This window comes from Ovis aries, chromosome X (genome assembly GCF_016772045.2).
Source record: "Ovis aries strain OAR_USU_Benz2616 breed Rambouillet chromosome X, ARS-UI_Ramb_v3.0, whole genome shotgun sequence".
Taxonomy (NCBI): Eukaryota; Metazoa; Chordata; class Mammalia; order Artiodactyla; family Bovidae; genus Ovis; species Ovis aries.
Window position 1 is genome coordinate 82,986,267 of NC_056080.1, and position 22,684 is coordinate 83,008,950.

At 53.3% G+C, this 22,684-nt stretch overlaps 1 protein-coding gene across 14 annotated transcripts in view; it reads right to left on the reverse strand.

The window, feature by feature from the left end:
• Positions 1 to 22,684, reverse strand: part of ZNF185 (zinc finger protein 185 with LIM domain) — a 66,524-nt gene that overhangs the window by 33,888 nt on the left and 9,952 nt on the right. For 4 of the 14 annotated variants that reach the window (XM_012107141.5, XM_060407844.1, XM_012107127.5 and 1 more), the window contains exons 2-16: positions 20,886 to 20,964; positions 20,621 to 20,744; positions 20,341 to 20,406; positions 18,552 to 18,593; positions 18,372 to 18,449; positions 17,793 to 17,882; positions 16,871 to 16,957; positions 16,093 to 16,176; positions 15,813 to 15,854; positions 14,471 to 14,545; positions 9,263 to 9,349; positions 6,018 to 6,122; positions 4,083 to 4,181; positions 1,637 to 1,732; positions 764 to 853 (exon numbers count right to left, since the gene is read on the reverse strand). In XM_012107141.5, coding sequence (XP_011962531.2) covers positions 764 to 853; positions 1,637 to 1,732; positions 4,083 to 4,181; positions 6,018 to 6,122; positions 9,263 to 9,349; positions 14,471 to 14,545; positions 15,813 to 15,854; positions 16,093 to 16,176; positions 16,871 to 16,957; positions 17,793 to 17,882; positions 18,372 to 18,449; positions 18,552 to 18,593; positions 20,341 to 20,406; positions 20,621 to 20,744; positions 20,886 to 20,919 — 1,199 coding nt within the window. In that variant the 5' untranslated portion in view covers positions 20,920 to 20,964. Of the gene's footprint in view, positions 1 to 763; positions 854 to 1,636; positions 1,733 to 4,082; positions 4,182 to 6,017; positions 6,123 to 9,262; positions 9,353 to 14,031; positions 14,110 to 14,470; positions 14,546 to 15,812; positions 15,855 to 16,092; positions 16,177 to 16,870; positions 16,958 to 17,792; positions 17,883 to 18,371; positions 18,450 to 18,551; positions 18,594 to 20,340; positions 20,407 to 20,620; positions 20,745 to 20,885; positions 20,965 to 22,684 lie in introns of all 14 variants that reach the window. The other 10 variants (XM_060407845.1, XM_012107129.5, XM_060407840.1 and 7 more) reach the window with 6 other exon arrangements.

The window sequence follows — 22,684 nt, forward strand, 5'->3', positions numbered from 1 at the left end:
GCTCCACTCCACTCATCTAAGTAGTACCCTCCTCGCCACCATTACTCTCTTATCTTAGCAACCTTGTTATTTCTTTCAGAGCACTGTTCTTCCCAGGAGTCACAGAGATGTGACTTCAAGTCCTTTGTTCTTCATTATAATTAGGTGCAAAGCTCACGATTGTGGGGAGGACTGTATGATAAACTAAGTACAGGTCTGTGCACACATGAGGTTCCCCAAAGTGAAGTAGCTGTTGTGATTATTAATGATATCTGGTAATAAAGGCCAGTCAGCCCATGCCTACTGTGATAAGCCTGTTCCACACTCAGCTACAAACAGTGCCAAGTAAATACCAGGTTGTTTGGAGTCTTATGTATATACTGTTACCTTTGCTTGGAGGATTCCTATTCACCTTTCAAAATTCAGCTCAAAATCACCTGTTGCACAAGGCTGTGTTCGGCCCCACTTCCCCTATTCCAGTCTGGGCTGGGTTTTGTCTGTGTGCTCCAACCTCCAGAACAGGGCAGGTGCCGTCCAAGTGGGTGCTGATTGAAAGAGTGGGTGACTTCCTGATTATGGAGGACTTTCTGGCTAGATGCAACAAGGTGTACTGGGAGGCTCAGTGGCCTTGGAGGCACAGGCCAGAGGTTTGTAGCTGGAGCTTCAGCCCTTGCCACATCCCTTTGGCTAGTAGGCATCACTGACCTCACCTTCCCAGCCAAGGGCTAATGCATACCGGAGCTGTGTCTCTCCACCACAGAAGCACTGTTGGCTGATGCCTTACCCCTTTGGATTTGTCTCCGTATCCTCCAGGTCTGCCAGGCTGTTGCTCTTCCTGTTGGCTAGGATAGCAGAGGCCGAAATGGCATCAGAGCTGAGGGAGGAAGCACACAGGCCTGCTGAAGCCTCAGACCAAAGAAGACTGGGGACCTGGGTCTTCCCTTTCCTGGCTGCATTCTCACAGGAAAGGGGGACCTACGTGTGCCAATAAAGGCTGCTGTGAGTAAGAGCATCCTGTGAGCCCTGGCTGTGGCCTTAACACCGCAGTTCAAGACTAAGCACTGGTCATGACCAGCTTGGAATCCCTAGGGAAGTGTCCTGCTAGTTTTGGGTTCCAGCATCTTTGCATGACTTACATTTCCTAGGGCTCTGTGGAAATCCAGAAAGATCTTTACTTACTAAATGCTCCACAAATCCATGGCAAAATGGCTTCTCTCCACTGGTGGATTGGTAGATCAAATAGGGCAGAGAAGGGTGCAGCCTGGGAATGTACAACCTCTTCCCATTGCATTTTTGCACCTCCCCAGCTACCTCCAAAGGCTCCTTGGGACTGAGCCCTCTACTGGCTGTCCCTGGGATTCTTCCCCTTGACTACTCCAGAGCAGGGTCTCTTTCTAACCTCCACCTTCCAATGTGTTCTTCTTTGCCACCTCAGCTTGAGTCCCTGTGTGCTAAGTTGTCTGGGTCACCTGACTTATCACCTGTACCTCCTCTCCCACTGCCCCCAGTGGGTGGGCTATGTCACGGCCCCTTCTAGGCGTCCCTGTCCTGTGGTGATTGCCTGATGTGAAGATATCATAGAGCTGAGAAGTGCGAGGGGAAACCTGAGGTGCCAGAGGCAAAGAGGTTGATCATTGGGCAGTTGGCCCACCCTTACCTGGTGGTTGCTGGTGCAGGCTTGCAAGGTTGTGAGTCGGCACTGGGCACCTCCTGATCATCCAGGAGAGGGGTGAAGCCAGCAGGTGAACACGGCCTGTGGAAGGAGGCCAAGCCTGGTCTTGGTTCAGGACTTTGTGTCTTTATGTCTACTTCCCCCAAGAGAGTGGCTTCTGAAATGGGGTGATAACTGTGTCTGCCTCATACGTTTTCTGAGAACAGCATGTGTGCAAGTATGCTAAGTTGCCCAGTCATGTCTGACTCTTTGTGACCCCATGAGCTGCAGCACGCCAAGCCTCCCTCGGTTCAGTTCAGGTCACTCACTCAGTCGTGTCTGACTCTCTGTGACCCCATGGACTGCAGCACACCAGGCTTCCCTGTCCATCATCAACTCCCGGAGCTTGCTCAAACTCATGTCCATCAAGTAGGTGATGCCATCCAACCATCTGTCATCCCCTTCTCCTGCCTTCACTCTTTCCCAGCATCACCCTATCCCTCACCATCTACTGAAGTTTGCCCAATTTCATGTCCATTGCATTGGTGATGCCATCCAGCCATCTCATCTTCTGATGCCCTCTTCTTCTGCCCTCAGTGTTTCTCCTTCTGTCCTCAATCTTTCCCAGCATCAGGCTCTTTTCTAATGAGTTGGCTGTTCACATCAGGTGACAAAAATACTGGAGCTTCGGCTTCAGCATCAGTCTGGGCCCTAACACATGCTAAAATGCTCTTGTGATTATTACTGGGCCCTGTGGCTATTTGTAGAAGCAGCAATCGTTTGCAGTCTGTTTGTGCCCATCAATCTGATACAGATTCAGTGGGTGCTGTCTTATGCAGCCTTCCCAGGTATAGGTTGAGTTCTCTGTCTCTGCATGAATCACAGCACTCCGCAAAGTCAGGGCTCATGGAGCACCTGGTCACCTGTACTAGCCTGCACACTCCACCTTGTGTTTATTTCCAAACCCACCATAATCAGTAAACTCAGGAAAATAATGGAAAAGGAGAGTGCTTTTTTGTTCATGACAAACAACTTTTTCTTTGGAAAGATTATAAAAGCAAGTCTCTTGACAGTCATTGTCAAAATTTATAACTATAGAAAAGACAGTGTAAAACACTGCATTAAAAGTCATAAAAATCTAGAAGATTCTTCAGATAATTCTGCAAGTTAATATGAGCTTCAGCTTCATTTTAAGGAAACTGAAAACAGAAATCAAAGACTTCAATTTATCACTGGGCATGCGCAAGAAGGATGATCTGGATAAATATCCAAAGATGAAGTAATCAAGAACCAAGTCCAGTAATGTTGGACCAGAGAATGGAGTCAACCTGCAGGACCATGCTGGCCAGCACCGTGATACTGGCTGTGGGTGTGGGGCTCTTGCACAGCCCTCCCCACTAGGGGAAGCTCAGAGAACCAAGGCCCTGGCCCCGTGGGATTTCCTGGCACCAGAAGCCCCAGCCTACCACCCTCTTCCCAGGTGGTCTTGTGCTCCTGATTTGGAAGTGGGGGTCAGGGTTCAGGCATCAGTTGCAAACTAGTAACCATAGGGAGGGCAGCAGCTCCTGGTGGGCTCGGACAAGTAGGGGCAGCTGAGAGGGCCAGTTGGGAAAGCAGAGGAGTCCCTCCTCAGACAGACTGCTGTAGGGCAGGGGTGCTGGCTGGCAAGTGCTTTAGTGGCTCTCTGCAGGCATCTCTTTCGCAATTCCTCTGTGGCCATCTGCTCTGAACCATGAGGGCTCTAGTACAGCTTGGAGCTGAACTATCTCTGCCAACATCTGCACACCTGGACTTTTCCCCCCAGCAAGAGTTATGCTTGGTTTGGAACCACTTGGAGACAGGTGGAACCTTGCCACTCCACAAATCACCTGAGAAAATGGGCCCTGACTTCATCCAAGTACAAGAAGTCAGAGCCCAGGTGGATACACTCGTCTCCCACTTTTTCTCTCTGGGCCACTGCTCTTCCATTCACTGAACCTGAGAGCAGAGCTGGCCAGAGGAGAAAGGTGGGGGTAGGGAGGAGGCTTTGGGGCTTCTGGAAGGGAAGGGAAAAAGCAGAGATGAAGGACTTCCTTCTAGCTTACCCTTAGAGCTCAGCCAAGAAGCAAGAAGGCAGTGATTCACCCATCGTTCTCTCCTTCCCACAGATCAACCTAGCTCCCCATGTCTACTTTGTGCCTACTTGGGAGGAACTTGAGAGCCAGTGGAAGAGGGTAGGAGAAGAAGCAAGATTCAAAGAGAGGTAAATCTCGAGAGTGGAAAGGCCAGGGACAAAGGATGTGGTGGCGGTGGGAGTACTGGAGATGGGAGAAGCATTGGGCAGGACTATGGAAAATGAGCAGTGCTCCGCCTGCAGCAACCCAAGCAGCTGTGGAGGCTTGACCCTGGACTGTCACCAGGAACATGAAAGAATCAGCAACTTGGGGCCACTGGCCTCCCCAGGGTAGCTCACCTTCCTCTCCCAGAGCTGACGTCTGCTCCAACCAAGTCTTCATCTGGGGCACCCATGGCTTCCGATCCCATGTTGCCATCACCTGACTGTGCAATTGATCTGGATGGGAAAATAAACATTCGCTGATTTACTGGGTCTTGATTTAATGTAATTTAATGTAAATTTGATTTGATGTAATTTAATTTAGTTCAGTTCAGTTCAGTTGCTCAGTCGTGTCCGACTCATTGCCACCCCATGAACCGCAGCACGCCAGGCCTCCCTGTCCATCACCAACTCCCAGAGTCCACCCAAACCCATGTCCATTGAATCGGTGATGCCATCCTACCATCTCATCCTCTGTCCCCTTCTCTTCCTGCCCTCAATCTTTCCTAACATTCAGGGTGTTTTCCAATGAGTCAGCTCTTCGCATCAGGTGGACAAAGTATTGGACTTTCAGCTTCAACATCAGTTCTTCCAATGAACACCCAGGATTGATCTCCTTTAGGATGGACTGGTTGGATCTCCTTGCAGTTCAAGGGACTCTCAAGAGTTTTCTCCAACACCACAGTTCAAAAGCATCAATTCTTTGGCGCTCAGCTTTCTTTATAGTCCAACTCTCACATCCACACATGACCACTGGAAAAATGGGCTTTAATTTTACTCAAATTAACATAAATTAATTTAATTTAATGTGCTTCCCTTGTGGCTCAGCTGGTCAAGAATCTACCTGCAATGCAGGAGACCTGGGTTCAATCCCTGGGTTGGGAAGATTCCCTGGAGAAGGGAAAGGATACCCACTCCAGTATTCTGGCCTGGAGAATTTCATGGACTATATAGTCCATGGGGTTGCAAAGAGTCAGACACGACTGAGTGACCTTCACTTTCAGGCATCCTGAGAGCAGTCCTCAAGGACCAGAAGCCCAGGCCTTCAGTTGCCACGCTGTACTGCTTCAACAGAAACCAGGATGATACCAGCACTATTTTAGCTTTCATCCCAAACTTGATGGGCTGGGAGCCAAGAAACAGAGCAAGGGGGCACAATGGGAGGTGGGTGGGGGGATGACCAACAGAAAAAAGGGCAAAATAGTTGGGGCCACTAATAAACCACAGAGATCAGGGCTGAGGTTCCACAATAAGAAGACGATGGCAGGTGGACAAGCCTGTAGGCTCTTCTCCATTACTAGCTACCAGCTTCTCACTGAGGACGTGCCCAACTCTCAGTCCCTGCCCACCACACCCAGGCTCCCCTGGTCGGGCTTCAGGGAGAGGTGAGTTGGATGGTTGCATGATGCTGGGCACAACCAGCCCCTCTGGACTCATCATTTCCTGCTATCATTCTGCCTCCCATCCCTGCTCCCCTCCTACATCTCCCTTTGTCCACAGGCCATCCTGGAAGTCCCTGTGAGGTGCTCTGCAAGGGCCCACACATCCTTTGATCACTGACTTCCCTAAACCTCCAGCTCAGTGGCCTTGCTTGCCATGGCTGTCCACAGGGTTGCTTTCCATAGAGTAAAGGCACAATGAGGTTGGGCTGAGGGCTGGGGTTGGGGTGGCCTGGCCTACAGTTTTGTCCTCCTCTAGAGTTTTGTCCCGGAGAAGGCAATGGCACCCCACACCAGGACTCTTGCCTGGAAAATCCCATGGGTGGAGGAGCTTGGTAGGCTGCAGTCCATGGGGTCGCTAAGAGTCGGACATGACTGAGTGACTTAGCAGCAGCAGCAGCAGCAGCAGCAGCAGCAGAGTTTTGTCCAAGTGGCTCCCTGAGGGATCTTGGCAGAGGCCAAACCTTCTCCAGGCCTTATGCATTCCTTCATTCATTCTTTCAACAGATATTCATTGTGGGCCTGCACCCCAGACACTGGGGACACAGTGAGGAATGGAACAGCCCTGGTCCCAGCTCCATCCACTGACCTTGGATGGGGGGCCACATGGGCTCTGGTCCCTGCACTGAGTTACCTTTCAGAGTCTGCATCAGGGCTCCTGAAGGCTCCTTCACTAGTCAGGTTTCTCTTGGGCTCTCTGGGGTGAGGGACCTCTTTGTCTTTGGAACCTGAGGAAGACCTATAGTGGAAAGAAACAGAAGTTAAGCACCCACACTTAAGTGGGGGCAGCTACCTCATCCCCAAATGCTAACTTTCTCCAAAGAGCTTAAATCCTGATGTTGCAGGATTGGCTTATTGTCAAAATCTACTAACAACTACTATTGATTGACTGTCAGACCCCATTCTCATGACTGCGTGCATTAGCTCTTCACATCAACCCCACAACATGGTCACTGTTCTTATCCATGCCCACTTTCCAGATGAGCAAAATGAGGCACAGAGGACTTGGAGTGACTCGTCCCACGTTCCACAAGTAACAAGAGGAAGAGCTGAGATTTGAACCCAAGCAGTCTGGCTTCGTCAGAGTTTTGGACTATAGTCTTCTATGGGGTACAATTGATCCTACCCTCTTGATTCAAACTCCCTGTATTCTCTCTGAGGTCATCAGGGAGTCTCATAGTGCCAACTCCAACAGAAACACTCCCGTCATTGTGACCATTCAGGACCACTGACCCAGTGGGTAACTTCCACCTTTTCTCCCCCATCCATGCATCATGACTCTGTGTCACTGCTTCCTACTTGCCTTGCCACACCTTCCTTATCTCTTCCACCTATTTCTCCTCTTCTGCCCCTTAAATGTTGGTGTTTCTGGCATTCCTCACCATCTGCATGCTTTGCCACTGACTTTGGTCACCTCCTCTGCTACCATGGTGTCAACTGTCATTCTGAAGCCAATGACATCTGCCTTTTCCCACTTCTCCATATACTCACTACTTCCTGGACTGGCCCCCAGGAAGCTCACCTTCAACATGGCCAGAACTGACCACCTTCCCCAGCTGCCTCCAGGGGAATGACCAGGCAGCCACCACCTCCACAATATGGTCTGTGCTCAGTTTGCTGGCTCCTCTCTCCTCGAGCCCCTTGACACTGTACCCCATGTAAACGTAAAACTTGAACCCCATTATTTCCACTCTCATCCCTCTGCATAGAACATGGAAATCTCTTGAGCCCTGACCTCTCTCTAAAAGCTCAACCACAAACTGTGAAAGGCCTCCTAGTAAGGTCATCATAAACAGTAATTTGTAAAGTACTAAGTATAGTATCCTACCCTGTCCTCTATCCCTAGTCCCACTACTGTAGTGAGTTATGGAGCAAAAAGTGTGGGGTGGGAGTCAGGTAGGCTAGGTGGGAATTGTGGATCTGCCTGCTCTTGACCATGGGACTTAGCAGTTACTGAACCATTCAGGGTCTCAGTTTTCTCATCTGTAAAATGGACACAGTGATTGCATCTACATCCTGCATGGGGACGTGGGCTGTTTAGGGCAGGGCAGGGCTTAGTGAATTCGATTAAGAGTTTTCCCTCTTTTTTTCCTTTTCTCCAACTTGATTTTCTGTTGGAAAGTGGGAGAGGGCACTCCAGGGGATCTCAGTGGGCTGTTATAGCTTTGTCACTTTCAGACAAAATGCCAGAGGTCTTATGGGGCACACAGTGCAGACCTTCCTCAGAGACAGCCTGGCTTCCTCCTGTGTCTCTCAGGGCCACTTTGCCCTTGTTTCCCAGGTACTGGTCACCTTAAGGAAACCAGTGAAGCAGCTTCCAGTGTTGCCATATTAAAGACATTGTCACACTGGGTGGTTCTCAATTATTCCAGCAATAAATGCTACTGTGGTCCTGTTCTGGGACAGGCTCTGGGCTCTCCAGGAACTTGGAGTTCTTGGGGCAGAGCCATCTGTGTGTGGACAATCGTGACTCTGTGTAGAAGACTCTCTGTGTGAGCTCAGCATGGAAAGCCCTTCACAGAAAGACACACAGGTGAAGGAGGTGCAGCAGATGGGAGACTGAACAATGCAAATGGGAAGGGCATCCCCAGCAGAGCCTACAACCTGCACAGCCAAGTGGGGCTGGGGAAGGCTGGAGGGCAAGGTCCAGGGAGGAGGGTATATAAAAGGAGCCAGGAGGGGGTGGATGGGCCCCATCAGGCAAAGTAGAGTTCAGGCTGCAGAGCCTAAAAGGAAGGGGGTGTTGCAGGGGTTTTCCCCAGGCCTGGCAGAGGACTACTGCTGCCCTTTAGAAATGGCACCCAGGTAGAAATATGAAGATTCTGGGATGAGGTGAGTGATAGAGGAGGCCTGGCCCCAGGGAAGGGAGTAGGGACAGAAATATCTCTAAAACGAATGGACAGGACTCAGTGCCTGACTGGGCCTGGGGTGTAGAGAGGGAGGAGCCAAGGAAGAGAGTCAAGGGACCCACAGATCCATCAGGAGTCATTTTGGATGTCAGTTCCTCCAGGAAGCCTTCCTTAACCACCCCCACCACCATGAGGGTGAGAGGCCCTTGCTTGGAGCTCCCACTGCCCCAAGGATTAGCCTGGGTGTCCAGTTTGGCATCCCTCTCCAGACTTTGGCCTCATTAGATGGGGTCCCAATCTGTCTGCTTCATTGCAGCCTCCCAGGTGCTGGCATGGAGGCAGGTGGGTAGCTAAATGAGCAGGAGTCAAAGTGCCACAGAGAAGCGCAGAAGTCTCCCTGCCTCCACAGGTCTCTCCTCCCTGCTCAGATTTCCAATTGCTCCCACCTCAGCTTTGCTGGACCCATCCCCCCATCCCCCAAGCCCTGCCTGCATGTCACCTGACTGTCTGCCCCCTACCTCCAAGTAAGCCTGAGTCCACTGTGCTCCCTGCTGGTTGTGCATCTCCCTAAACCGCCCTACTCCTGAACTGTTGAGGCTGATCCAGTGACCCTGCCCCATTCCTGGTGGCCCCAGTCACACACAACCGCCTTAGTGGCCTGGGGGCGGGGATGGGGCTTCACAAAGCCCAGATTCCCACCCAGTACAGCTGTCTGCTCCCATCCTCAGGGTCCAGCTGGGTGAGCCATCACTTCCAGGGGCTCCTGGCACATGGCTAGGTCAGCATCTCAGGCCTGACCACACATGTGTCTGTGTCTGTCTCTCCCCACCAAGCAGACAGCAACTCCAGACAGGGGGTCCCCAGGGCTGCGTCTGTTCTCCCATGGAACCAAGTGCTAGCTCCCAGGAGTTCTGGAGGGAAATGGGATGGGGCAAAGAATCCAGGTTGCTCATTTCTCCCACCAACAAGCCCACAAACCTCATCACTTGCAACCTGGCCCTGCTGCTCCCATCTCTAGAATCATGTGTACCTCATTCCTTCCAGGTGTGGGGCCACCAGGTGGAGTCCTGCTCCGAGTGTTGTGATCTGCAGGCGGACAGTCTCCTCACCTCTTGCACTGCAGCCAAAAGAGAGAGGTAGAGAGTTGCTGGTAAGAAAGGCCTCCCCTTCTCCATCTGTGCTGGGGGTCCCAGGCTGTCCTCTCTCAGGAGTGTCCTGGCTAGTGCAGTGGGACACCCAGACCTTGCCCCTCCCTTTTTTTCTCTTGTCTCCTCCTTAGACTTGAGTCTTCTTGGTGCTGCATCTGAGCTTGGGCCACTGACCTCCATGTCCCAGAGGAAGGGGACCAAAAGACCTCTTAGCAGTCTCGTATTCTTGATCCCAGCCTCCTTCAGACACAGTGAGGGGCCTTCTGGGTACAGAGGTGAGCCCTGTCGGTGGCCGCACTGCAGCATCCAAAGTGGCAATTTGTTAGTTCATGGGCTGATGGGAACACATGGTGAGCGAGATGCCCAGGAAATCTACACACCAAATCTGGAGTGACAGCCAGTGAAAGGGGAGACTCAGGGCTTGAAGGTCAGAGAGCAGGTGCCCATGAGCAGCAGCCCAGGCAGGATCAGACATTCTCAGCCCTCAGGAGGTCCCTTTGAGCGTTCCCTTGCTTAGAGCCTGGTTGAGAGTGACTGCACACAGCCCTCCAATTCCACTGGATTTTGTGTCCCTGTTGCAGGGCCTGACACCCAGGAGGATCTGGCTGTGTTGATGGTTAGGGCTCGAGAGAATCTAGAACATTCTGGCTTTGTGGGGTTCCCCTTCACTCCAAACCACCTATTAGGTCCACATTACAGCCACTCACTCCTTCCTTTGGTTGTCCCTGGCCACTGGGGTACAGGTAGGGGTGAGTCCCACGCTTGCCCTGGGGAACAGGGGATGAGGGCCAAGTGGCATGGGTGCTGACACGAGTAACCTGTAGGGCCATGCCCAAATCAAGCCCCAAAGGCACCTGGAAAGTTCCATGGAGGAGTAGCTCAGCCCAAACTCACTGGAGGGAGACAGAGGGAGAAGGGAGGAGGTAGAGGCCAGCAGGGCTCTTAAAGACAGAGACCAGATCGACTGTGGCAAAGAAAGTCCACAAGATGTGCTTGAGGTGACGGTGGGGCCTTGACATGATCAGGCACATCAGAAAGGACACTCGGGGGTCCCAGGAGGAGGAGGGGCGTGTGGGGGGCAGGATGGAGACAGGGAGCCCCTGGAGGGCAGGTCAGTGAACTGCTCATCTCTGTACCTTCTGGGCACTGAGATGACGAGAGAAAATGGAAGGGCTCCGGCGGACAGGGCTTCTCTACACATGAAAGCCCAGAGGGGGCCTGGTGCACATGGGTAGCTCTGATCTCAGCCCATCTCCATTCGTGATGACCATGAAGACAGCCTGTTGTTCCTTTGTGCCAGGGAGCAAGGACACGTTCCACTTGGGGATGTCACAGGCAAGTAAAGCATACCTTCTCCCTGGCATTTCTAGTTCTGTCAGACAGGAAACAGGAACCAAGCGCTGCCTCAGCTGGTGCCTCTTCCTCAACGCTTGCCTCCAGAGCGATTTTGACTTAAAGGCTCAGCCCCCATGGATCCTGCTATGAGTGGCATTGTGTCCATCTTAAAAGATGTGCTAAAGCCCCTGGTATCTGTGAATGTGACCTTATTTGGAAACAGTGTCTTTGCAGAGGTAAATATTTACGATGAGATTGTATTGGGGTAGAGCGGGTGCCTTATAGAAAGGGGACAAATACACAGAGGGAAGACAGCCATGTGATGGCAGAAGCAGAGGTCAGAGTGATGCATCTACACGCTAAGAGGTGCCAAAGACTGAAGCTGAGAGAAAGGCCTGGAATAGACTCTACTCCAGAGCCTTCGGAGGAGCACATAGCCCCACTGACACCTGCCTTGATTTAGGACTTCTGGCCTCTAGAACTCTGAAAGCATGCATTTCTGTTGTTTAATCCACCCAGTTTCTAGAACCCTTTCAGGGAAGCCCCAGCAAATTCACACAGGGGCCTTCCAGCCTCTCCTCCTCTGCAGCCAGCAGCCTCGCCCCTCTCCAGACCCTCAACCACCCACAGCTCTAGTTCAATCTGAAGTGGTCGGCCAGGTTGAGAGCTGCTGGAGGCCAGAAGCTCTTATCCAGTGAGGCCACAGCTGCAGGTGGGAATGCAAGTGGCCTGTGCCAAAGGACTCATCCAGCTAAAAGAGGGAGAGAATTCAGGGAGGGAGGACAGAGGAGCTCCTTCTTGGCTGCCCATGGTGGCATTTCCCTCTGACACCAATAGAGGGCAATATTGGCCTTTTCATCTGATGATGGACTTTCCTGGTGGCTCAGACAGGTCTGCCTACAATGCAGGAGAGCCGGTTCAATCCCTGGGTCAGGAAGATCCCCTGGAGACAGAAATGGCAACCCACTCCCAAACTCTTGCCTGGAGAATTCCATGGAAAGAGGAACCTGGCGGGCTACAGTCCATGGGGTTGCAAAGAGTCGGACACGACTGAGCGACTTCACTTTCTTTCACTGTCTTTTTCTGCAGCTCAAGAAGCACACAACCGTACCAGCACCAAGGCACTGCACAAAGGACTTCACGTGCATTATCCCATTTAGTCTTTTGGACAGCCTCTGGAGATAGGTATCACTGCTCCCTATTGCTCCCTATTTTACATATGAGGACCCTGAGGCACAGAGAGGTAAAGGGACTTACTCAAGGCTACACAGCCCATAGAGGGCAATGCAAGGGTTTTGCCTCGTACCAGAAGCTGTGCTCTTACTGACGGCTCCTTAGTTCCTCTGCCAGGCAGCATGCTGGGGCCCAGACTTACCTGATCAGGTGAAGCAGAGAGGCAAGAAAGCTTGAGCCGTGCTGTGATGGGGGCAGCAGCCAGGCCTGGGGCTCTCACACAGGCTAGTGTCAATGAGAGGGGGTATCCGAGAATGTGCACTTTGGAAGATGGGCAGGAGTTATCCTTCACATCAAGAGTGGGAAAATGAGATGAACCCAAGAAACTAGGCCACATGGTGCATGGAGGCAGGGCCACTGCCACAGGTGGGCTGTTGAGGTGGGGAGGGAAAGGGACGGAAGAGATGATGGAGATGGGAGCTCAGATTTGGACACTTGGTACTGAGGGGCCTTTGGGGCACCCAGGCAGGTCAGGGGTCCAGAGTGGGATGGGACATCCTGCTGTGGCACTCTTTTTGTTCCCCTGTCGGGTTTGGCGCCTGAGACAGGGGTGCCCCTCCTAGTTGGCCACAAACCAGCTATTTTGGTTCAATCCCTGTTCCCCAGTGGTCTGGGCCCCTTCAGGGATACAACCAGACCTGGAATTCTAGATAACTAGGCAGGCAGGAGCCGGGCATGGGGGGCTGATGGTGACCCTCTGAGTCACTGCAGGGCCTCATGGGGGTAGCGTCAGACAGGAAGGCTGCCTGGGACCAGCCAGCAGTTCATGGCGAAGGTACCTTGTGGTTTGCAAACACTAACGGAAGAGCCTTCCTGACCAACTACTATCGCATACTTATGGTGGGGGACTTGGTTATGGCGGCCCGACCAAGACAGACAGCCACTTTGCTGTGACAGCCAGGTGGTAGGTAGTAAACATCCAAAGGAGTTTTCTGGAATAAATGCTAAAATGCCTGTCAATTGATAACACAACCTAGTTCTCCTTCTCTGTGCTTTAAGAAAGCATGTGAAACCAACATTAATTGCTTTTTTTTTTTCCAAAACAGAAATTAAGGAGATCTCTGGGTTGGGGAATCTGGAGAATAGAATGGTTATCCACTCCAGTATTCTGACCTGGAGAATTCCATGAACTGTATAGTCCATGGGGTCACAAGAGTCAGACAGGACTGAGAGATTTTTCACTTTCACTTTTCAAAAATGTGCTTTGTTTTTGGTAAACTGTGTCCCCTCCAAAATTTATATATTTACATCCTAATCCCCAGTACCTCAGAATGTGAGCTTATTTGGAATAAGAATGTTTCAGATATAATTAAAATGAAGTCATATTGGAGTAGGGTGGCTCCTAGTCTAATATGACTAATGTCCTTATAAGAAGAGGAGGTCAGGACACAGACACACTGAGGAAGACCTTGTGAAGAAATTCAGGGAGAAGACAGCCATTTATACACCAAATAGAGAGGTCTTACTAGAAATCAACCCTACTGACATTTTGATTTCAAACTTCCAGCCTGCAGAACTGGGAGACAATACATTTGGCTATTTGTGTCAACCAGTTTGTGACCCTTTGTTCCAGCAACGCTGGCATACTAAGCCCTCGTATTCCATCAATGCTACCTTGTGAAGAGCTCTTAAATTTTCCTGTTGCTCTGGCTGTGACCTGTGACTGGCCTTGAACTCCTGCAGTTTTCTCTGTCCTCCACCAATCTGGGCTGTAGCAGGTTATCATATCTCTCTCCTGGCACAGAAGAGATGGCCCCAAGGACCAAGGTCACATACAAATGATTGAGGGGCTCAAGTCAAGGAGGGGCGTGTGGACATGCAGTGGCATTACAAGACCCGTAACAGCCCCAGGGGCAGTGGCATTCTCACAGGACTTAGCATGATTCAGCTCAGAGTACAAAGAGGTATTGATTGCCTTTTGCCTGCAGACAAAAGAGAGCACCATTATCTGCCCAACACTCTAGGGCTCAGAAATCAGGGCAAATCAAAGCGCTGCCTGGAGTGAGATCACCCGCAATCAGACTCCCTGCCCTGTCACCCCACTGCCAGAGCCTCCCATCTCATAGGCTCATGGGCCAGAGCCAGTTCCTGGCACCCACCTGGGCTCAGCATGAGCTCCACCCAAATGGCCTGTGACACTTTGGCTGTGCCCCTGTCTGCACTGGCAAAGAAGGAGGCGGAGGACAGCGTTGGCAGGGTGAACTTGATCAACTTACAGGAGAGCCTTAGACGAGTACCCTGGCTGCAGACCACCTCACATCCCACAGTTGGCCACTACAGTGCTCAGTGGTGCAAGGGTTAAGTTGACACAGATAAGCACCAGACAGACAAGACTGAAGCACTCTGTCCCAGAAGACCAGGCTGTTTTGCTCCTTTCAACCTCAGGACATCAAGCCAGACAGGCCCTTAATGATTTCGGTGTCCCATCCTGTCACTGGGCACATGGGGACACTGACTCTGAGGCCCTGTAAGGACATAAGCTGGTAGTCACCAGCCATTGGCAGAGGTGAGCAACTGATTACCTGCTTGAGCCAGGAGGGAATCTCGCCAGAGCAGGTGGGTCTTGGCTTTTCTCAGAAGACCCATCCTCATCCACCCTTTGGGAAAGAAAAGAAACAGATACACTTGGGGCCTGAATGACATGCTTTCTTTCAGTCATGTTGATGGCTGAGTGACTGCAGTTTGGGATAAGGACAGGACATGGGGTTGAATAGTGTCCTGACAAAATTCATGTCTGCCTGGAGCCTGGCAACGTGATCTTATTTGGAAATAGTCTTTGCAATCAATTTGTCATCAAGTTACAGTGAGGTCATACTGGGGTAGAGTGAGCCCTAAATGCAACAACTGATGTCCTTATAAAAGGGAAACTTGGACACAGACACACAGAGAAAAGAAGGTGTTGTGACAGTGGAGGCAGAGGTAGGAGTGATGTGTCTACAAGGCAAGGCCTGCCAGCGACACCAGAAGGTGGGAGAGAGGCCTGGGACGGCTCTATGAGGTTCCTGAGGCTGCCATGACAAAGTACTACAAACCGACTCTTGGTGGGAACTTGTCTCTAAGATCATGCTGGCTGTATTCTGGTCAGCATTTTTGGTCTTCCCACCTCTGAGTCTGCACAGCTGGGCCCTCTGCCTGGAACACTTGGCATGCCAAGTTCCCCCTTGTTTTTCAGTCCTCAGCTTGTCATAGATGTCTTCCCTCTCTATCCAACAGAATAGCCCTAAGTTCAGCTTTCCAGAAGTTTTTTTCCCTGTCCTCCCCAAGTACTCTCCTCTCCCAGGAGATGTCCTGTCCCCTCACTCAGCAGCAGCATCCTGATGTCCTGATTGTGGCCCACTGGCTCTTGTTCAGCCTTTAGGACCCATCTCCAATGTCATGGTCACTTTCAAGGGCCTGGTCAGCCAGGGGTTCTCAATTACCCCTCCTGCCAAGGCATTGTCCAGCCAACCTCTGGTAGGGTGGGAAGGAGTGCCAAGGAGCAACTGCTTTCTTCCCTGGTACCTACTGTTGCTGCAAAACCCCAGAGGCCAGTGTGCAAAACCCCAGTGCAAAACCCCAGTGTTTCCAAGAAACACTACAGCTCCATCTTGCGTCAGGGACCTGGTCCTATTGGCCACTGGCAAATGGAAGTTTCTCGTCACCAGCCATGTTCTCTGAGTCACGCTCCTGTCTATGCAGCATTGCTTGCAAGGGTCTTCTGTGCCACCATGGCCAACCATGGGCTTACTTGGCTTCCAAACAGAAGCCACCAACTCTGCACAACTCCCTCTGCTCAGGTACAGCAACTCCATCCCCCCTGCACCCACTCTCCGCTCACTCCACCCCTATGAATGCAAGAGCTCACCTCCCTTTGCCCACACTTACCTCTTGGCAATGAACGGGGCCAGTGTCTCCTGGGCAGGGCTGCTGAAGGAGGCAGAAAGGTGATGTGTTCGCAGAAGCCACAAACATGTGACATCATCCCCAGCACCCTGCCTGCCCTGATGGCTGCAGCCAGACCTCTCAGGTTCCCAGAAAGTTCATATGGGGTCCCTGTCAACCCACTGTCACAGGCAGAGAAAGAGCAGAGCCCTAAGGGGAAAGGACCTGGCCAGAGTATGGAGCAGGTGGGTGGCCCTGCTGGGTTCCCTGCTGAGCAGCTCACCCAGCGTTCTTCTTGGCCGCTGACAGGACGTAGGAGTGCTCCCGGGGAGCTGTCTTCCTCACCACACTGCTGGCAGCCTCGGACCTGGGGTGGCACAGAGAGGGGGCAGCTAATGGATGAGGCAGGGCAGCTACTCAGGAAGCAGAAGAAAGCTTTAGTGACCTACCCGAGAGACCACACTTAGCAGGCTGCACAGTGGGAAATCAATGCCCGGCAGCCTGGCCTGGAGCTCTTAGCTCTTCACTCTGCTACTGTTGACTCTGCCCTTAGCATTGCCCGTCTGCTGGGCCTTCAGCATGGGGGCCTTCGGTGCATTTCCAATGTCAAGGACAGGCCAGCAGATGTTGGCACTGGGGGGCAACAGGCTGAGGTTGGGACCTAGCTGTGCCCAAGCACCCAGCCCTCACTTTGGGACAAGGGGCACAGGCCCCTCTAGAGCCTGGCCCTCTCCCCAGCCATATGTAGGTGGCTTGTCCCTGGGCACCAGGCACTGCCTACTTTGGTCCAATTTGCTCAGGACCCTTTTGAACAAACTAATAGAGAAATTCCTAGTTACCTTGGTTCTGCCCTCGTAGAAAGTTCCTAAGAGGGGGCCCCCAGGCAGGCCCAGCGCTGAGTGGGTGGTTCAGGGACTCCAAGAATGCTCCCTGTTGCTGGCGACCACCCTCCGACAACAGACAAGACAGATGCTCCATATGTCATGCACGATCCCTGTCTCCCCAGGCGGTGGAGACTTGGGCCCTGCCCTGTCCATGGGACACCCAGCAGGCACCGTTACCTCCGTTTCTGCTCATCAGAAGAGAAGCGTACCTCCTCCTCTTCAGCAGCTCTTGATGCTGAGCTGCACCTGATGTTGTAGGGGGCCCTGGGTGGGGGATTGAAGATGCTGCCAGTCATGGCCCCTCCTCCCTCGACCACCCTCACACCATTCTCTGTCATGCCCTCTGCGGCTTGGCCTCCTAACTTATAAGAACAACAACATGTGTTAGCCTGGCTGCCCCTGGACTGTGTTCAAGCCACTCCTTCCTCTTGGAAAGCTAGACTTGCTATCTCTCCCTGTTCCCACCCTTACTGTCCCCCAAGACCCAGTTCAAGCCTCATCCCCTTCTGCAGAGAGATTCCCTAGTTGCTCCATGTCAGTGGATGATGGTGACAGGGGACAAGCAAGATGTTGGGCCCCTGGGAATGCAGGCACAATCCACATCTGTCCAGACCCTGCCCTGCTAGGTCTACAGGAGGGGACCTTGTGTGGGGCCACATGGGGAGCTCCAAGGGGGACCCCAAAGATTGACATACAAGAAGCAACCCACATTTAGTTACAAAGTGCCCATAGCGGACAGGCTGCCAGGGCCAGCAGCACTCTTGGACGCATCAGGTGCTAGGCCAGCCTGGCCCAGTCCAGAAAACAGTCAGGGCCATGACCCAAGACGCTTTCTCTAGACCCACCAGCTCCTTCTGCAAGCTTCCTACAGCCCCTGCTTTGCCTGAGATCAGAAGTACGAGGTGTACAATGTCCAACTTTCCGGGGCTTGCCACCCTCTGGTGGGGTCCAGGCCACAGTGGCAACTGGCAAGGAGGTCAGAGTGGCAGGACAGCAGTCTGCATTGTGCTCAGAGGCAAGCAGGCAGCTGCCCTCAGCGGGCCCCATGTTTGGGCCCTGGAAAGAGGGAACCAAGTTGGGTCTGCGATTGCCTACTCACAGCTTCTTGTAATCCTCTGTGGTCATCTTGTAGCCAGAGGAGGAAGGGCGGGGAGGGCCAGTGGGAGCTGCTTTCCCCAGACTGGCCGTGCTAGAGAGACAAGGAGTTTTCAGGTGTGTACCCGCAGGCCCCCTCTTGCTTCCACATTTGCCTCCATGGCCCAGCAGGCACATGGCAGGTGGACAAGTGGGTGCTGGTGCCCTTTCCTCTTTGCTCTAAGCCCTGCCAGATACCCTGGACATGTGCACCACCCTGAGCAGGGCCACCCTCTTGCCACAGACAGGCCCAGCCCCCTTGGTCCTGCTTTTCTGACACCAGGTTCAGCCTGTTGAGAAGATGGCGGCCCAAAGCACACAACTCAGCACAGCTGATCAGCAAATCTGGGCTCTGCACAGCCTCTTCCCTGTGACTCTGTCCTGGTGACCCTATGCCATGACTGGCACAAGGACAAGGGCACTGGTCATGTGGTCCAGGGCCCTTCCTTACACAGGAAGAGACCTAACACCTACCACCCCCAGTGACAGGCAGTGGACTCCCATACCTCCCACTGGACAACTGGCCAGCACCCTGTGAACATACCTTTTGGGGGCTCCATTGGCCTTGGGGAAGTGCTGGTGAGGCTGGGACGAGCTGTCCACAGGCTTGGTGAATACTCCACTGAAAGAGAGTCCGGGAGAAGCAGCCTGGTGACCCCCCTGGGAGAAGCCAGGGCCACGTGGGTGGGCATGGGGAGGCGGGCAGGCTCCTGCGGTCACCTACCGGATGATATAGCCCGTGGGAGCCCTCGTGCTCAGGGGCCTGCTGAGGGAAAAGAAGGTAGGATGTAAACTGAAGTCTCATGGGTGGGCCCAGGCTGCCCGATGACAGTAAAAGGGGTGGGCTGGTGGGTGTCCCAGTGTGGTCAGAACAAGGGGAGCAAGAGGTGCCGGTTGCTTCTCAAGACAGCCAGCCACATCTGCATCCCTAGCCAGGATGCCTGTCCTGGTCTGCCTGTCTCCCTCATGCTCCCCAGGAAAGGGTGATTCTTCTGGGCCCTGGCTCACAGCTGGTGCCCAGGAAGGTATGTTCCATGGCTGGGCATGAACACAGAGGTATCCCATCCAAAGTCATGTTTCTCCTTGTTCTGCTGGGCCCCAGTGCTCCCCTGAGCAGGTGTTCTTCTGAGATGGATGACAACACTCCCTACCTCTACCCTCAGAGCTGACCCAGCTCAGGCTGGAGGCTCTATGGTCAGAGGCTGTGGGCTGAAGCCATGTTAGGTAGAACCCCTAACCTGATCTGATGCCCCACTCTGCCCAGTACTCTCCAAGAAGACTCATGAGGGCCCAAGGGGTGGAGCCCAACCAGGAGCCAGTGAAGGCCAGCTATCCTTTACTTCCCATTCTGCTCCAGCCTCCCTCCTCCAGCTCCAGTGGGATGCCTTCACTCCCCACCTCGGCGGCAGGGAGTACTCAGAGGAGTCGGGTGAGGGATGTGGGCAGGGAAGATTAGGCTGGAGTAGCGTGGGATGGTCTTAAGACCACCCCTTTAAAGGGACCTACATGGGCAGGTGGCACAGGTACTGCCCTCCATCCCCACAACTCACTTGGGCTGGGAGCAGAGCAAAAAAATGTCACTTATTGCATGTGTTTTCCAAACATACTACCAAACCAAAGCCCAGGCTTTGAACTGTACCCCCAAAGTAAACATACCCCACAATGAGTAGATTATCTTTGAACTATGCTCAGGCCCTTGCCAACTATTCTATCTTTTAAGCTCATCTCTCTACTTGGGTCAGGCCCATTTACCCTGCTAGGATGTCAGTTCCCTGAGGAAAGGGTTGTGTCCTCTGTGCCCAGTACAGGACCTGGTAGGCGACAGGTGCTGAGTCATTGAGAGATTCTGGGCAAGGCCACCATGACCAGAGGCAGCCCATTGGGCTACCACTCTACTTGGACCCCACCCTTCCAGCTGTGGCCACTGTCCTCAACTGCCAACTGCTGGCTCTTTGGAACAAGGATCAAGGCTGAATTTAGCGCTCCCACCCCCTGCCAACTTCAACCCTAACCCTAATTCTCTATCCCGTAATGCTAACCCCCTACTCCTTAGGAGTAGTTCCTCCTGATCTGGGCAGGATGTGCTGACACTTCAGAACCGCCCTGGACACCTCTATGCAAAAGTCCTTGAAATAGAGAGGAGAGCCAGCTGTCAAAACATGTCATCTTGAACTTGGAGACAGTTGGAGCAAGTGTTTGAGTCTGCCCTGGCACTCTGATTACCTATACAACAGAGTCATATGTGACTCTTGAAGACCCCAGAGGATCTCAGAGACATTGTCTGCACCCCTTTGGGGGTGTTCAGTGACAATTTTGGTCTCAGTTCACAGCTGAAGTCACGGAGGTGTAGCTGGAGGGGCAGCTGGCCCCAGGGGACCTGCATCCAGTCATTCCTGTGCTCCTTTTCCCAGGAAGTGGAAAAGCCGTCCTTCCAGTGGAGTTCAAAGGCCTCCCTGTCCCCTGAAGACTGCAGTGCGGGCCCACCCACCTGCCATCTGGGAAGCACCTCTCACCTGGCCTTCGGGACCTCCCCAGCTGATGAAGGCGAGGTGGCACGAGTCCAGCCGGAGGGCAGCTCACTGAGCAGAGAAGGAACACAAAAGAGGACTGCTACATGTACCTCAGGAACTTGGCCCACCATTCCCATCGCACCTTCTCCTTCCCCGGCCCGTGTCCACATTGCACACTCTGGCAGTGGGCTCTTCCCACCCTGGGATTGGTTTAATGTAACCCATAGAGTGCCATCCCATGCCCAACCTGTTGCTGCCAGCCCTCCCAGCCTCCCAGACTTACAGGGTGCGGCCCTCCGATTCATCCTGTTTGGTGATCCAGCTCTTGTCCCCCTTCAGTGTGGTGCGAACCTTCATCTGCTTGAGGACAGTATTGCGCTCTTCCTCGCCTGCTGGGAGAGGCTTCCCTGGTGGTGGCAAGGCCAGACAGCCTCAGCAGGGGCGCCCCACCCCAGGGCCCTGAGGCCTGCTTGCAGCCCTCCCCATAAACTGCTCTCGCTCTGCTACCTTGTGGCCAAGTCCAGGCCCAGGAGGCACCCAGACCTCACCTTTGCTGCCTCCTCCAAGAGCTGAGATGTTCATGGCGTTCACTCTGAACGTCCTTTCTCAGTAGATTCAACAGGGCTCCTGGGGGCAAAGGCAAGCAAACGGTTTGTTACTTCTTGTATTTATAATGGCTTATCACCATAAGGTCCTTGGCACACTGAGACCTTCCAGACTGTCCTCTGGGCATGGGGAAGCCAGAGCTGGTGAAGTCTGGCCAAAGGGCCCCTCTGGGCAGCACATCCTACATCTGCCCAGGGCCACTCACCTTGCGGAATGCATGGCCTGTCTGTTGGGGGGATGGATCCAGGAAGAGGGATGGGGGAAGGATAGAGGCTGGGGGACAGTCTCTTTGGGGTTGGGCTGTCTCTCTCACTCCTTAGTGGCCATCTGACAGACCTTGAAGGGGTCATCTAACCTCTCTCTCTGACTTGCCTCAGTGTCCTCATTTATAAAATGGGAATTTAAAAAAAAGTCTATCTTTCAGGACTGCTGTGAGGACAGAAGACACCAATATTCTTGCAACTGCTCAGCACAACCTAGCCCAGTGATCATAGTGACTCTTAGCCTGTCCTTAGTCAGCATGGCCTGGAGGTGTCAGCCCTGTGTGGCTCGAGGGTAGGCTCTGTATCCAATGGGCAAGCCCTTGGGCACCAGGTGAGGTGTTCTGTGCTCTGATTTCTCTTCCTCACTTTGTCTTCTAGCCTCATTGTTGCCTTTCTGCCCCTGAGGCAAGTGCTGCCCTTCCGTGGCCTGTGAGGGCTAGGCCATGGTAGTCTCTGAGGCCTCCCAGGTCCAGGAGGGGCAGGAGAAGGGAAGCCAGCTCTCCAGGATGCAACTGACTGAAGATGGCTTGAGTCAAAGCACTGACCCACCACAGTCTGTCCCTTGGGCCTCAGGAGCGGGGGAGGAGGCTTCGGTGAGTGGCTGTGACAGGAAGCAGAGCCCCTGGCTCTGCCCACACAGCCCTAGGCACAAGGGTCTCCCTTTTAGAGGCCCGCCATCTTCTGGGCCCCTGCAGGGCCAGGGCCTGAGCAGTTGGGCCATGCTGCTAGCTGGCAAGTCCAGGACATGTTTTCACGAAGGTCAGGGGCACAGTAACATGGGCAGGGCAGGGCAGGGCGCCAAGAGCAAACCAAATTTGCCATGTCAGCAAGGGCTGGATTTCCCATAAACTGCACTGCCTGAGCAGCCAAGGAGGCCTGAGCCTGCCGCGTGCCAGGAATGGCACCTCATCATTGCGAGTGGGAGCCCTGCGTGCCTAGCCCTGCACTAAGGCTGCCACATCACAGCTCACTCCAGAGGTGATCCTAGGACCACACTGCCCACTGACCCATCCCAGCAGCCCCAGGAGCAGCCCATTTAGCCATCTGAGATCTTGGTCTCAGGCTGGTGACTGACTGACAGGCCTTGGTGGGGGGGTGGGCCCTTACCTCTTCTGGGCCTCAGCTCAGGACCTCCCACTACTTGGTTGGAAACTCATCAGTTTCCCCTTGATAAGCATCTTGGTCATGCTGCCTAGAAGTTTTCTGTCAAATCAGAACCAAACAAGCCACTTACTTCCCAAATCAGGGCAGGTGCAGGCACATGCCCAGTGATACAGGCAGAGGGGCCATGGGGGACTCCCAGGCCAAAGTGGCAGGGGCACTCACAAGAGCCCATGACAAGGGAGTGGAGCTGGGTGGGTCCTGCTCCAGACTCCATCTTCACAGTTTCTTGTCCTACCTCATCAGGCAAAGACCAGGACGGATGAGTCCCAGCCAGATGGATGCACACCTGAGGTCTGAATCCGTGTCCCAGTGAG